Raw genomic sequence first — 15,049 nt, 5'->3', positions numbered from 1 at the left:
TGATGGAGATGCTCTGCCCCTGTTCACAACATTCCCATGGACCACAGGCCCTTAGCTTTCATGAGGGGACCGTCCACTCCCACCTCTCAGGGGTCCTTTCCCAACAGCCTGTCCTCATCAGATGTAACCTCCCCTTTTCAGGTGAATATTAAGCAAGCTTCTTGTTACCTGGGCATCACCTATGACCGTAAGACTAGGTCACAATGGGGCGGTGAGTAAAGGGTGGCAGGGGACAAATATATGGCGACGGAAGACGATCTGACTTTGGGTGGTGAGCGCTCCATGCAGTAAATACACAGATTATGTGTCATAGGAACGCACGCCAGAAACCTATATAACCTTACTAACTAATGCAGCCCCAATAAATCTCATTAGAAAACAGTAAAAAAAATACACAAAAAAGATTAGGTCAAATGAAAAGAGTTCATTCTCTTTCTGGGTGAGAAGCTGTTAGGTGGACAGAGCTGGAGGCAGGGGAGGGGCAGGCAACTATAAACACCACTTTGGAACAACCACCCGAAAAGGGATGAGAAAGTCCCTGCGCTTGGACAGTGCTCTCTCCAGGGGACCCATTACCTGGCTGAAGGCTGCCGATTCGAACTCGGACTCGGCCAGACTGTCGGAATCCCGCATAAAGTGACACCACTTGGTGGTGGTTTTCGTTACCTGCCAAATATCAAGCCAGCGGGCGACAGGACACGTGTTAGCACGGTGTGACTATGCGATGACTTACAGGTTAACGCCTAGACTCACATCAACGACAACAAAGGCCACCTGAGAGCTGATGTGCCTCGGGAGCATCGACTTCCTGCTCCTGACGTCGCAGCCGTTGTCGCTCGAGGCCCCCTCCACGCTCCGGCGCAGGATCATCATCTGGTTCCGGGCCTCCCCGTCTTCCTCACTCGACAGGTCGTCGGACACGCCGTTCCCCACGCGCCGGAAAGCCTCCTGCGGAGAGAGCAGTTCCTCCGGGGCCGGCACGCCAGCAGCTGCACGTGCGCACACCACGCAGCACCACCCAGGACGCAGCGCCAGGCAACTCCACACAACCCACGACCCTACAGCGCTCACCGCAAGACAGCAAAATGCTGAACTTGAAACTAAACGGCCTAGGCCACGAGGCTACGGGGCGGTGAGAAGCACGGGCAAGAGTCGCACCAGGTCTGCGCCCCAGCCCGGCCACCTCAGGCCAGTTCCTGTGTGTCTGGGGCTCGGTTTCCGCCTGAAAAGCAATGGCAGTCAAAGTGCCCGTGTCACAGGCCTGTTGAAAAAATGGCCTGAGTGACTCCAGGCAAAGGCCTAGAAGAGTGCCCGGTTGTAGGAACGACTCAAAAATATTCGCTACTTTTGTGATTTCGTACTGTCACAGTTTAACAAGTGAGAACAACTTTTTGAGATAAAGCAGCAGTCCGTCTCCGACTCAGAGCAGAACACCTCTCCCCAAACCTAGAACGCAGGCTCCCACGCCTCACCACGGCTCACGCCTCTCCCCGAACCCGGCGATGACATCCCCAGCCCCGCTGCCAGGCTGGTCCGCAGCAGGTGCATCACAACTCTAGTCCCAGAAACGGGAAGAATAAGCTACAGCAGCGGTTCTCAACCTGTGGGTCGCGATCCCTCTGGGGGTCGAACGACCCTTTCACAGGGGTCGCCTAAGACCATCGGAAAACACATATATAATTACATATTGTTTTTGTGATTAATCACCATGCTTTAATTATGTTCAATTTGTAACAATGAAATTGGGGGTCACCACAACATGAGGAACTGTATTAAAGGGTCACGGCATTAGGAAGGTTGAGAACCACTGAGCTGCATACAGTCTTACAGCCTCCCTTTCACGGCCTGTGCGTTTATACGTCGCTTATTTGTTAAGAGAAAGTATACAAGCCCATTAGCACGATTTCCCATCTCTCAGGTGTCAGAAGGGAAACATTTCACACAGAGAGAAAAGATCCTGTGAGAGTGACACCCACAGCTCTTACCCTGCGGCACTGCTCCCCGTCGGAAAACTTCGCCTTCTCTGCTGCGGGCCACGTTTTAACCTCGGGCCGAGCCTGTCGCTTCTTAATGATGGGACGCAGGTAGCCGGTGTCCTTGTTGGTTTCAGTCTCTTTGTTGCATGTTAATTTTCCTCGTTTTGTCCTATTTTTTAACAAAGAAAAAAGATGACTGATGAGCATCCTGAAATTAGCATCTTCCATGAAACCCAGTAAATCCGATTTCACTCTGAAAATCTAGAACATTCAGAAACCATCCTGTTTAGACTTCTCGCTTGCTGAGGTGGAGGCAGACAATGATTACCCCTCCCCCCCGCCCTGTCTCTAAAGCCTCGGTCAGTTCCTTGAGAGGAGGCCTGTGCTGCCAGTTTTACCAGGAAGCAGGTGCCGTCCTCCCCACGTTCCCTCAAACACAAACGGCCCCTCCCTCCCAGCGCCTGACGCGCCGCTTTGTAGAATGTCGGTCCCTCTCCTGTGCCTCAAAGCCCGGCCACGCTCAGCTGCTGCGTGGCTCCTGGGGACTCCCCCCCTCCAGAGTGACCCTCCGTCTGGGGCTGCCTGGCCTGCGGTCAGCATGCGGTCATGTGACATCTGTGCCGTGACCGCCCCCTCCCCCCACTAACTCCACAGTAAGCCACCGGGTGGGGAGGCCAGTGCCCAGCACGATGGTCAGAACTCACACACACCAGCTCAGGCGTGTAAATATCTCTTTGGGGAAATATGTGAACATACTTCATCTTCAAAACGGTCACTAAAGAACTTTATTTTCGAGTCACACTCATTAATATGCGGCCAGTCTTGAGTCCACGCGTGTGGTCACAGCCTGCAGGGCACTGGGAGGGAGGGTGTCTTGGACCCACTTCCCTCCGCCCCACAGCCCCCCACGCCAGCTCCGCCTCCCCTTCCCCAGGCGGCGTCAGCGTGGACACTGAAAACGGCCTCATCTGTTCCAAATCCTTCCTCTCCCTGATGTAGGCTCGCATGGCTTACGACAGTCACCCTTTCGGAGGGTTGTATTTCTGGATCCTGTGGCTGATCATCACCAAAGGCCGAGCAGAAGGGGACACTGTGGTAGGCTACCGGGCTGGCAGGTGACTGGCAGACAGCGGGCACCTGCCAGTAAGCAGTTCATGCAGCCCTCCAACGCCAGCCGCGATGAGAACCGGGTGCTCCAGAGCCCAGCCGGCGTCTACGCCAGTAAACACCGATGTGAAGACAAAGTCACGTAAACATTCCCGCACGAGGCTGCTCACCTGCTGCCAAAGAGAGTCCCCCAAAAGCCACTGGCGAAGGGTCCGGGTTCCACAGTTTCGACTCCTCTGACTTTATCAGAGGAGTTATTTCCATTTTCTCGGCTCCCGTCACCATTCACAGTTTTTCGCAATTTTCTATAAAAAACACAAACATTTCAACACTTCAGATGATTCAAGACCTTTTCTATTTCTGCCCAAAATATCCCATCCAGAAAGTGATCCTAACTGCTGCCACCTGAAATTAAGGGTAATGAACTTCCTATAACGAAGATCAATTAGCAGGGATATTTCTGACTTAAGGGCAAAAAGAGGTGCCAAACAAAGACCTGTGCTATCATCCTGTTCAATCATTAGAGAAATAGAACCGCTATTCAAAAACACTGCAGGAGAACAGCTTTCACCTGCATGACGCCGTCCTCCCGGGCACCCCCAGCAGAAGGCACGATGCCTATAAATTCGGACGTCGGAAATCCACCCATTTGGCGCATTTAATCAGGAGAGCACAAAATAATAGCAACTGGTCACTTGGTACTGCTCTCCCATGCAGTTAACGGATGCGTCCTATAAATACCACCGAGACACAGCACAGCACCCGATTCCCTCAGCAAACATTACATCAACTGACCTGAATTTTCAAGGAATCTTCTTTTTGGGGGAAAAAAATTTATTTTGAAAATAATACTCAAAAAAAGAAAGAAAATTACTAAAAAATAAGAATAAATATGTTGAAATTCACTACATCAAATGGAAATAATCTTATTTAGCACCTGCTTAAGGAAACAAAAATCTACAGGTACCCTGAGGAAAAATAAAAGCACATATGCCTAAGAGACCTTTAACAATTGCAAAGCCCACACATAGCACCCAACCAATCACGACATGAAGGCAACGTGGAGAAAAGTCAAATCAATCTTTACTAGAAGTTCAGAGCACTTAGAAGTCCATTCTTATTATGCACTATTGAGACAAGGTGAAATTTTTAGTAGCAGTAACCCAATTGTATCAAGATCCTTGTTTATAGTGAGTTTTCACCAAATTTTTATTAAGACTGAATTCTGAAGAAGAATGTTTTTTCAAAATCATTATTTGATATATTTTAATAAAGAATAATATGAAAATAGTATAGGAATTTCCTTTTAAGTAACTGTCCTGAATGACAAAGTCCCACCTGTGACTAAAAATTCATGACAAGTCTTCTTAGCAACCGGAAGAAAAATGAAAAGCAAAGCATTCTTTCCTTTTTTAGCCAAAAAATAATAAAAAATACATGCAAATGGAAAGATTTATTACTTTAATCCAAGGTTTTTCAGGATCTACAGTGCCTCTCCCAGAACATACCCGACCACCAGTGCACGTCTCAGCTCACCTTCTTCTCCGACTCCCATTGCTTCCCGACGGCCTTGCGATCTGCGTCGACACGATCTGACAGTGGACGGTTCCCATGAGGAGCATAAGGCACAAGGGTCCGAGCACTTCGCTGACATTCACAATGGGCATCATCAGGAACAACACAAGTGCCATCACTGAAAAGAAGAGGTTTCAGGACGTAAAGCCTCAGGGGTCGTCTTAAACAATTCTAATGAGTCTATAAGTTATTTCTACGAAAAATCTATCATTTTACCAAGGACACCAGTAACAGCACGTGAGTCCCTGCCACACAATCCACCTGCACATTAGCTGAGTGAGAGCCGGAGCCCTTTCTGGCAGTGCGAGCCCAAGAATCAGCGCACGAGTCGATGGTGCAGAACGTGTAGTCCAGACAGAGACCACGGGTTTATGAAACCTAATACACAACTTACCTCAACACAAAAGAAACTCTTCAGTAACGAACACGTGGAAAAACATGGAACTTTCTCTTTACAAGTGACCAAAGAAATGCACATTAAAGGAGCACAATACTATTTTTTAAATAATTATTGCACAATACCATTTTTTGTATATCAAATTAGGTAACAATTTTTTAATTTATAATAATGCTGCTAAGACTATGGTAAAACAAGCACCCTCATCTATTATTTTCCAAAAGAACTGTGTCACCAACAATTTCACTAGACAAGGTGGGGCAAAAGGAGGTTTATAGTTGTTTATATGGAAAAAATAATAAATAATAATGCAAGAATAAACTGTTCCATGTACTCACAACTGTAAACCTGCTTGTGCCTAACTCAGTATGTACTAAAATCCTTAAAATGCTGACACCCTTCGGTCTGTCAATTCTGGTTCAGAGAATAAGTGCTAAAGAAATAACATAAAATATGGAAAACTTTGTTCATGGTGGTATTAAAAGAAAAAAATCAGAAACAACCTAAATGCTCACAATTTGGAAACAGTTATGTAAATTATGGATCTATAAAATTTTATATAATGGATTACTGAGCAACTATAAGAAGGCATATATGGTAAATCCATATGACCGACTATTACAAATACATTAAAATGAGCCCTAGCCAGTTTGGTTCAGTGGATAGAGCATTGGCCTGCAGACCAAAGGGACCCGGGTTTGATTCCGGTCAAGGGCACGTACCTCAGTTGCAGGCTCCTCCCCGGCCCAGGCCCTGGTCAGGGCTAGAGCAGGAGGCAACCAATGGATGTTTCTCTCTGTCTTTCCCTCTCTCTTCACTCTCCCTAAAAATCAACAGAAAAATATCCTCGGGTGAGGATTAACAACAACAACAACAAAGACATTAAAATGAGTGTATGCCCATATAATGGAATATTATACAACCATTAAAATGATAGTTATGAACTTCATCACAGTGAAATAAAATTTAAAACTCAGGTCCTTATTCACACTAACTACACTTCGAGCACCAGTAGCCACATGGCCGGCAGTTGCTGTGCTGGGCACTGTGGGTGCAGAACATTTCCATCGGCACAGAAATCCCACTGGGCAGCACTGTCATGCCTTTAGAAAATGAAACTTACAGGTTTGTAAATTCAGATAGTTTTGTCATTTTTATAACTTAATTCAAAAAAACCAACATAACAAACACAAAAATCCCTCTCAATCCTTTCACCCAACCCGACCACCACTGCTCTGTGTGCTAACCCGTGTCTTTTTGCACAGGGACAACCAGTGTCCACTGCCCTCCTGCAGAAGGCATCCCGGGTCGGCAGTGGCCACAGAGTGCTAAAGAGGACAGCCTGGTCCCTGCACAGGGTGAGGAGGGCGAAACATCGGGCGGTGCTGTGTAACAGGCAAATGAGAATGGATCCCTGCGGCCGGGACTGGGGGAGGGGGCTGATTAGGAAGCAGAGAGAGGACGGCCTCTCTGTGGAAGTGACAGCTTCCATCTGAGCTGAGAGCTTAAGGACAGAAAAAAGACAGCCCGTGAAAAGCCTGAGGGTTGTTTCGGAGCAAAAGGCTCTGTGTGAGGGACAGAAAAAGGCCATTGCGTGGAGAGTGAGCACGGAGGAGAGCGGTAAGACATGACGTCCAGCGGTCAGCAGGAACAGGTCACGTGGGGCGTGGCGGGCCACGGTGAGGAGCTGGGATTGATTTTATTTTAGAGGCAGTGAGGAATCACTAGACTAGAGGGTTTCCAGCAGGAAAAGGACAGGATATGGTTCCTGTGTTAAAAGATTCCTCCAAGTGCTGTGACGGGAACGGCTGGTAGGAAGAAGACTCAGAGCAGACGGACGCCGGTGCTGGGGACGGCAATGGCTCGAGACAGATAAATAGAGTCAAGATGTGTTTCGGAGGCTGAACTTACAGGCTTGGTCACAGGCTGGATGTGAGAGCTGATGGCAGGGAAGACTAGAAAGTTAATATTTCACTTGAAAACTGAAAACTGGGTGGTTGATGACATCATTTAATGAAATGCAAGTCCTAAAAAGGAACAAGCTAGTACAAAAAAAATAAAAAGTTTTTGGATAAAAAATCTAGAGTTCCATTTTGGATCTGACTAAGTTCAAGACCCCTGTTACATCTCCACGGAAATGTCAGGCCAGCAATGGCATTTGGAGTCTGAAGCTCAGCAGAGGGATGTGAAGGCACACATTTGAGAACCATCAGTGTATCCATTGTATCCATTATATTTAAAGCAACGGGGCTTGAGAATGCCCAGAGGTGAGAGGAGAATGGGGATCCCGCCTGGAGGTGACCCCGCTCAGTGCCAGACCGAGGAAGAGGCGGAGAGGCCTGGCGGTGAGGCGGAGAGGCCTGGCGGTGAGGCAGGTGGGGGAGGCGAGTTAGACCATTGTGTCTGCGCTCTCCGAGCAAATAATTTTAAGATGATCTCCAAACGCTGTACATCCCTACACGTCCCTTCATTTCTTTGCACTTTCAACCACCAAATGAAAGGGTCAATGTAAGCACCGTTAGGTCTGTACCATCTAACAGCAAAAACAGCAAGAAGAAATGGGCATAACTTGTTCCAATTCCTCCAATTACCTTGCATGAGGTAAAGCAGTAGCAGCCAAACAAAGATTTTTAAAGAGGTAACCTGAATCCACCAGTTGCTGAACAACGGGAAAAACACCACTCGAACGAGCCCCTTCCGCGTCAGAGATGTCCACGGAATTTCAGGTTTGGCTTTGGCAAATGTTGAACCTTTAAATGTATAATAAGACAAAACATCAAGCATCTGCATACACTGTACACTGATGCCCACTTGTAACGCTGTATGATAAACAGGTGAGAGCAAAAATCAGCACATAACAAAGTCAGCATATAGCCGAATAAAAAGAATCCTCTTAGACGTAATAACTTCTTGCCTCAATCATGAGGACACACGCTCAAAATGAGTCAGGCTCACCTGAATGTTATACCATGCTGCATATCTGTCTTAATTATAAGTTCAGCTCTCCCTCTTGACTCATGTGGAAAACCATGTAATTTGGGGAGTAGCCACACAGGACTTAAGCAAAGGGGGAGGGGGAATGCTAATGCCTGAACGGTGAGGTGAGATTACTTCGGGAAATTTAAGTACATTCTCACATAGAGACGATAGCTAAAAGTAACCTTTAGTACCGCATGAAGTAACAATACACACGAGAAACCAACCCAATTTCGAACTCACCTCGGATTAAGTCAACGTCAATCAAGTCTGCCTTTATGTGGCCCATCTTTTTTGGTTTGTTTTTGAAGCCCTAGGAGGGAACAGAAACAGGAGTAAAGAAAAGCCCTTTGAAATGCAAAGGTAGACTTACATTTCTTGGTCTCTATCTCTGACTCCCTCTAACTGGAGAGGCTTACTCCTCACGCCCCTTAAAGGAGCTGGTCCTTTCTAGACTTTTCACCTATGTTATCAAATGAAAACGAGCATGGACCAGCGATAAATACCAAACTATGAAAAGCTCCCTTAGCAACAGAAACACATTCGTTCGTTCATTCCATCCACAAATATTCAAGGTGTGTCTCCCACGTGCCAGACACTCCACTGGAGCTGGGGAGACAGCAGTGTCCTCACGGCTCCATCTTCGAAGGCTGTGCCAGCCCCCCCTCACCTGCCCGTTTAAACAAATAATACGAATGGAGTCGCAGCTGCCACTCCAGAGCAGCTGCCTTGCCCGTCTCACTCCTCCAACCTCTGAGACGTTCGGACTGGCAGCAACCTTTGGGCTGGGCCTCAACAACATTGTGCCCTAAAGGAACTGTTTGCAAGGATAACAAGGAAGCAGGTAATGTGACTAGAGGACTGAAAGGAAACAGTTTAGAATTAGCATCACCAATGAGCTGTCTGCACCTGTAGAAACACCGGCCTTCCACTGTGTACTCGTCCCCTTCCCTTTCTCATAAGTGCCCCTGCCTTTGCCTCCTGATTGGGACACTCGTCGGGCTTCTGCCTGAATCCGCGCTTCCCGACTAGCTTTGCTTTTATAAAATCTGAAATAAATGCTTTTGCCTTCCACCTTGGCCTTTCATGTGGTTTTTTTTCCAAATATTTTTATTGATTTCAGAGAGGAAGGGAGAGGGAGGGAGAGATTGAAACATCAATGATGAGAGAGAAATCGCTGATCGGTTGCCTCCTGCACGCCCCTTACTGGGGGTCGAGCCCACTACCCAGGCATGTGCCCTTGACCGGAATCAAACCCGGGACCTTTCAATCCACAGGCCTATGCTCTATCCATTGAGCCAAACCGGCTAGGGCTGGCCTCTCGTTTTTAATACCCCCAGCATAACTCCAACGACTGACCGATGTAGTCCTACCTTTAGCAGAGGGATGAAAGCATGGGGTGACTGCCCTCACGGACTCTATTTAACAGGGAATAAAAGATCAGTGAGCCCTGCCATACAGCTCGACCTCTCAGCGTCTGAAATTGCCACTGCATTGCCATGAAAAGAATCAAACTGCTCTAGAGCCAGGCACAGAAAAGGAAGTCGCCGCTGACTGAGGGCACGCGGTGAACAAGAGGATGGCGGCAAGGCGAGGCCAGCACGAGGAACGCGATCTGACTCAGATTTAAAGTCCCAGGAAGGTTCCCAAAGGAAAAGGTCTAACCTGAGGCCCGGAGGATGGACACGAATTTGCCAGGATGGACATGGGCACGTGTGGCAGCGGGGACTCGAGGAGAGCATAAGAAACGGGACATAGCATGACGCAAGCTGCAGGAACGTCAACAAGCGGAGATACCATCAAGCTGGGAATGTGAGTTTGCCGGGAGGACACTAGGAAGTCAGAGAACAGTTTCAGATACGAGAACGACAGCCGGATTTGTGTGGAAACATGAACAAGATCACAACAAGCCCGCTTCGGTGAGGATGAGGGGCGAGGGGAGACAGAGGCAGAGGAAACTGAAAAAGCTGCCCCAGTCGCCAGATCAGCATCACCAAGTTTTACCTGGAAGGGCAGGCGGATGTCAGGCCCGTGGGCTCCGTGGGCTCCGTGGTCTCGGGCAGCCACTCCCACTCGGCGGCTGCTCATCAAACTGCTCAGACGCAGCCGACACGCAGGGAGCACGCAGAGCCCGCTGTGCTCAGCAGAGGCGGCCAGGCCGGGTCATCGGGAGCATGAACTGGGTAACGTGTTATCTCAGAAGGTATTAGAAGGCAGAATCCAGAAGTTCTGCTCGTTGGAAATGTGGATCGGTGTGAGACGAAGCCACAACGTGAGCCCTCTAGCTCCTCAGTGAACAGGAAAGACAAGAGAAGGGACAGGACCATTCGGCTCTCATGCCACTCACCAAGCCTGAAGTCTGCAGGAAGAATTCTCCTCCCACCTGAAGGACTGCAAGTCACATGACCACACAGCCATCTTCTCACGGGACATTGGGATACCCACCCACCTATCAACATGCATATTTACTTCTATAACTATTAATCTACCTCAAACATATTCCATATGTCTATCTTATTATTCAGGTAATTTCATTCAATATATTTTCCATTTTTGGAGTATTAGTAAATGGAATTCTGATTCTTTATTTCTGTATATGATTTGGCCATATTACCCAAGGCAATATTCAGATACAATTCAATCCCCACCAAAATCCCAGTGTCATTTTTTAAAGAAATAGAATGAGAAATCATCAGATTTGTATGTAACCAACCACAAAAGACCCCGAAAAGCCAAAGCAATCCTGAGAAAAAAGAATGAAACTGGAGGTATCACACTACCTGACTTCAAATTATACTACAGAGCTATGATAATCCAAACAGCCTGGGATTGGCCGAAAAACAGACGCACAGATCAATGGAACAGAATTCAGAGCCCAGAAATAAAGCAACAGGAGTACAGGCAGGTAATTTTTGAGAAAGGAGCCAGAAACACCCAATGGAGAAAAGAAAGCCTCTTCAGTAAGTGGTGCTGGGAAAACTGGAAAGCAACATGTAAAAGAATGAAACTAGATTACAGTTGTCGCCATGCACAAAAATTAATTCAAAATGGACCAAAACCTAAATATAAGATCTGAAATGATAAATTAAATAGAAGAAAACATAGGTACTGCCCTAACCGGTTTGGCTCAGTGGACTGAGCGTCAGCCTGCGGACTCAAGGGTCCCAGGTTCGATCCTGGTCAAGGGCATGTATCTTGGTTGCGGGCACATCCCCAGTAGGGAGTGTGCAGGAGGCAGCTGATCGATGTTTCTAACTCTCTATCCCTCTTCCTCTCCCTTCCTCTCTGTAAAAAAATATATATATATATATTTTTTTAAAAAAGAAAAATTAAGAAACTTTAGGAGACAATTTTCATGGGGAATATGTATGACTTTCTTGTATACAACATTATGATGTATCCTATTTTTTCTATTGATGATTGAAGAAAGTAGCTATGTTGAGGTATAATGTATACACTATAAAATATCCATTTTTTTAATTGTACAGTTTTAGTAATTAATTAGGTAGATTTCTAATAAGTTTATAGAGTTGTACAACCATCAGCACATTCAAGTTTTGGAACATTTTCTTTCACAGCAATTTTTACTCATTAGTATTATTTTATGTTTCTCTCCCAGTTTATTGTAAGCTCCATGAAAATAAAAGTACTGAGTGTTTTTTGCTCATTATTAGTTACACCAAGTACACAGCCTCCTGCCTGACCTATGGTAGGTATGTACTCAACAAATATTGTTAAATGAAGAATTCATAGCGACTGTTTCAGTTTTATATTTGGCATTTCTTCCCCTTCTTTACTTTGACTTACTCTTTTCTTTCTCTGGATTTTTCATATATGAACTTAAATCACTGTACTCTTTCTTCTTGGTCAGTCTAGACTCTAGACATTCTTTTGTTAATATAGACATTTTGATGAATTGACCAACAAAGTAAGACCCAAAGCATGGAGGCATGGAACAGACTAACATACCTCAATATATGGGGGGAGGGGGGATGAAGAGAAACAAAAAAAACTTATATTTATATGCATAGTTCATGGACACATTCAATAAGGTGGTGAAGACCTGGGAAGGTGGGTAGGGGCTAAGGGCTAGGTTGTAAGGGGGGAGGGGAGAAATGGGAGACATCTGTAATACTGTTAACAATAAGTATGTGTGTGTGTATATATATATACATATATATACATATATATACATATATATATATATATATGGCTGCTAAAATATATGCGCACACACATACATTTTGAGTGATATAATTTCATCAAGTATTACTTGGGAAATATTCTGTAGCTTTTATTATATCTATATGACTTCTATCCTTCAAAAGTACAGAGAGGATGTAACCTTTCTCTATTCAAAAGCCATAAAAAATTTTCCATCTTCTACAGAATAATATCTAAAGTTCTCAGTAAAACAAGCGAGTCAGCTTCAAACTGGTTTATATCCTATCATCTCATCTACAAACCTTATCTCTAATCGGACGGGACTTCCTGCTCTTCCCTTTACTTCCATTTGTAAGTACTTTCTCCTGTGCTCATCACCTAGCAGAATGCCTTGAACACAGCAGCTCAACAGTTGTTTGTGGAGGAGTTCATACCACTTTTCATGATTCAAGTTAAGATTTTTTTTAATTTATATCTTTTATAATTTTGAATTATATTTTATTATGTAATTTTTAATTTTATCGTACTGTGATCTGATATTATTCTTTTGTTTTTTATTTCCTTTTTTATTTGTTTTCAAAATATTTATATTTATTTTCAAAATATTTATACTTGTGTAATCTATTTGTTGTTGTTATTAATCCTCACAGGAGGATATTTTGTTCCATTGATTTTTTAGAGTGGAAGGGAGGAAAACAGAGAGGGGGAGAGAGACAGAGGGAGAGTGAGAGAGAAAGGGGGGGGAGAGAGAGAGAGAGAGAGAGAGAGAGAGAGAGGAAAACATCGATGTGAGAGAGGCACATGGATTGGTTGCCTCCTGCATGTGCCCCGACCCTGGGCCGGATTGAACCTGCAACCCAGGCACGTGCCCTTGACTGGGAATCTAACCACTGAGCTACATTTGCCAGGGCTGTGTGTAATCTATTTTTAAATTACATTAAATACTACTTTGTATCCCATATTTTGGTCAATTTTAAACTTCTAAAAAGGCTTTTCTCCTACCACCATTAGACTGTAGAATTCATGAAGGCAAGAGCCATGTCTGTCACAGTGAGTGTACCAGTACCCTTAGCACCTAGGACATGTTGGCACTTGTTTAGCGTTGCCTTTAATTGTATTATTTCCATTGCTACTAAATGAAAAGTCATACATTAAGGAGTTCTTAGATTACCTTATGAGAGAACAATGAATAAAAATATACGTAACAGATGAGGCTCAATTAAATGCAACAACAGACCCTGAGTTCCTACTATGAACCAAGATGTGTTACCAAGTGAGCAGATACAATGCCCACCCTTGAGGCCTATGAAGACGCACAGATCAACAAATAACCTTGATCAGAGAACTAGAAGGAAGGTATGTGCACAATGGCTTGGAAGTAGACGTTGAGGAAATGTTTAAACTGGGTAGGGAAAGGAGGGAGGTAAGGGAATGTAGGAAACAGTTTATTGTCTTCACTATCTGATAAACATAGACAGAGAACCCTCACCCCCCCACCTCCCAACCCCAAGGCTGGGTGCCTTTGAAGCCCTAGCAAAGGTTGGAGCTGGGCGCCACCTCTGTTTGTCCAGACAGTGGTAGCTGAAACTACTCCCCCACTTATTATTATGTAAATCCTTGCTGATGGGCTAGTCTGCCTGTTGCCAGGGGTCACCTGCCTAAGGGCTATGCTATGGGTGCATTCCAGATCAATAAAAGCTTGGTGAGGCCTGAGCACGGGAGGAAGTCCTTCCCGTTGAGTTGGACTTGCCCGCCTGGCCCCCCAATATTTCAAATTATCTCTTGTCTTTTCATATTCATTTGTGCGCGGCTCTGCTTCCAGTTCCTGAACCCTGACCCACGGGGGACGTGGGAAGGAAACACTCAACAAGGGAATTCTACGGTAGTAAGTGAAATCCTTTAAAGGATAAAGAAACCGAACCCCCGACAAAGCATATCGCGTGCGCCAGATGCAGCTAGAGATCACCAAGGAGATAAACGCCCAGTTCCGTGCCCTTTCCCTTGCACCCCGCACACTAGCCATACTTCTTAGCTGCTCACAAAGGAGTCACAGGAGATACTGAAAAGTGGCAAAATGAAACTTGGGAATTTAATCATCCTAACCCCATCTCCCATTAACCTAAAAAAATCAAGGACTGGACAACACTCTGAAGTTAGCCAAGCACCATGTAGTTCAAACAACTTTCTGGTTGATGGGTCTATAACCAGAATGCACCCTAAACCTGTTGATTAAATGTCCTTCACCAGAGACATGCATGTCCCAGGCCAACCAATGCGACGCAGGTAAACAGAACAAACTATTAAACTGTTACACCCACATACACGTATTTTTTTAGAAACATTAGTAGAGGGTCTGTAGCAAATCTTTAGAAAGGTCCAAAACCACGAATCCGCAGCCCTTACTCGGCACTTTCCAAGGAAGTGAGACCCTGACTGCAGGTTTAAGTATTAAAGTCGAGAGAGAGAGAGAGAGAGAGAGAGAGAGAGAGAGAGAGACACAGACATTCTTTAGGGCAGGGCTGGCGTTTAGGCTTTCCCACATTTCAAGACTATCCAGTTCCAGGTGGCACCAAGCCGCCTTCCCATGACTAATCTGTACCATCCTTCCAGCCCCCATCCATGCTGGCCCCACAGCCCTGACTTTGGCACAGTCGAATGTGTAATGCCCCCTCCCCTATTATAAATTAACTAAGAGGCCCGGTGCATGAAATCCGGTGCATGAAAATCCTATGGCCTAAACCAGCAGACATCCCTCTCGCAATCCGGGACCACTGGTTCCTAACCGCTCGCCTGCCTGCCTAATCGCCCCTAACCCTTCTGCCTGCCTGCCTGATCACCTCTAACCCTTCTACCT

The 15,049-nt window shown here is 45.8% G+C and overlaps 1 protein-coding gene across 10 annotated transcripts in view; it reads right to left on the bottom strand.

Annotated features, from left to right (window-relative positions):
- Positions 1–15,049, bottom strand: part of PHTF1 (putative homeodomain transcription factor 1) — a 28,214-nt gene that overhangs the window by 10,227 nt on the left and 2,938 nt on the right. For 8 of the 10 annotated variants that reach the window (XM_036343677.1, XM_036343676.1, XM_036343675.1 and 5 more), the window contains exons 4-10: positions 8,275–8,344; positions 7,647–7,805; positions 4,620–4,776; positions 3,254–3,388; positions 1,986–2,145; positions 775–948; positions 577–666 (exon numbers count right to left, since the gene is read on the bottom strand). In XM_036343677.1, coding sequence (XP_036199570.1) covers positions 577–666; positions 775–948; positions 1,986–2,145; positions 3,254–3,388; positions 4,620–4,776; positions 7,647–7,805; positions 8,275–8,344 — 945 coding nt within the window. Of the gene's footprint in view, positions 1–576; positions 667–774; positions 949–1,985; positions 2,146–3,253; positions 3,389–4,619; positions 4,777–4,874; positions 5,785–7,646; positions 7,806–8,274; positions 8,345–15,049 lie in introns of those variants that run through there. The other 2 variants (XM_036343680.1, XM_036343682.1) reach the window with 2 other exon arrangements.

This window comes from Myotis myotis, unplaced genomic scaffold (genome assembly GCF_014108235.1).
Source record: "Myotis myotis isolate mMyoMyo1 unplaced genomic scaffold, mMyoMyo1.p scaffold_m19_p_18, whole genome shotgun sequence".
Lineage (NCBI taxonomy): Eukaryota > Metazoa > Chordata > Mammalia > Chiroptera > Vespertilionidae > Myotis > Myotis myotis.
The sequence above is the reverse complement of the archived record's forward strand: the minus strand, read 5'-3'. Positions and strand labels throughout refer to the sequence as shown.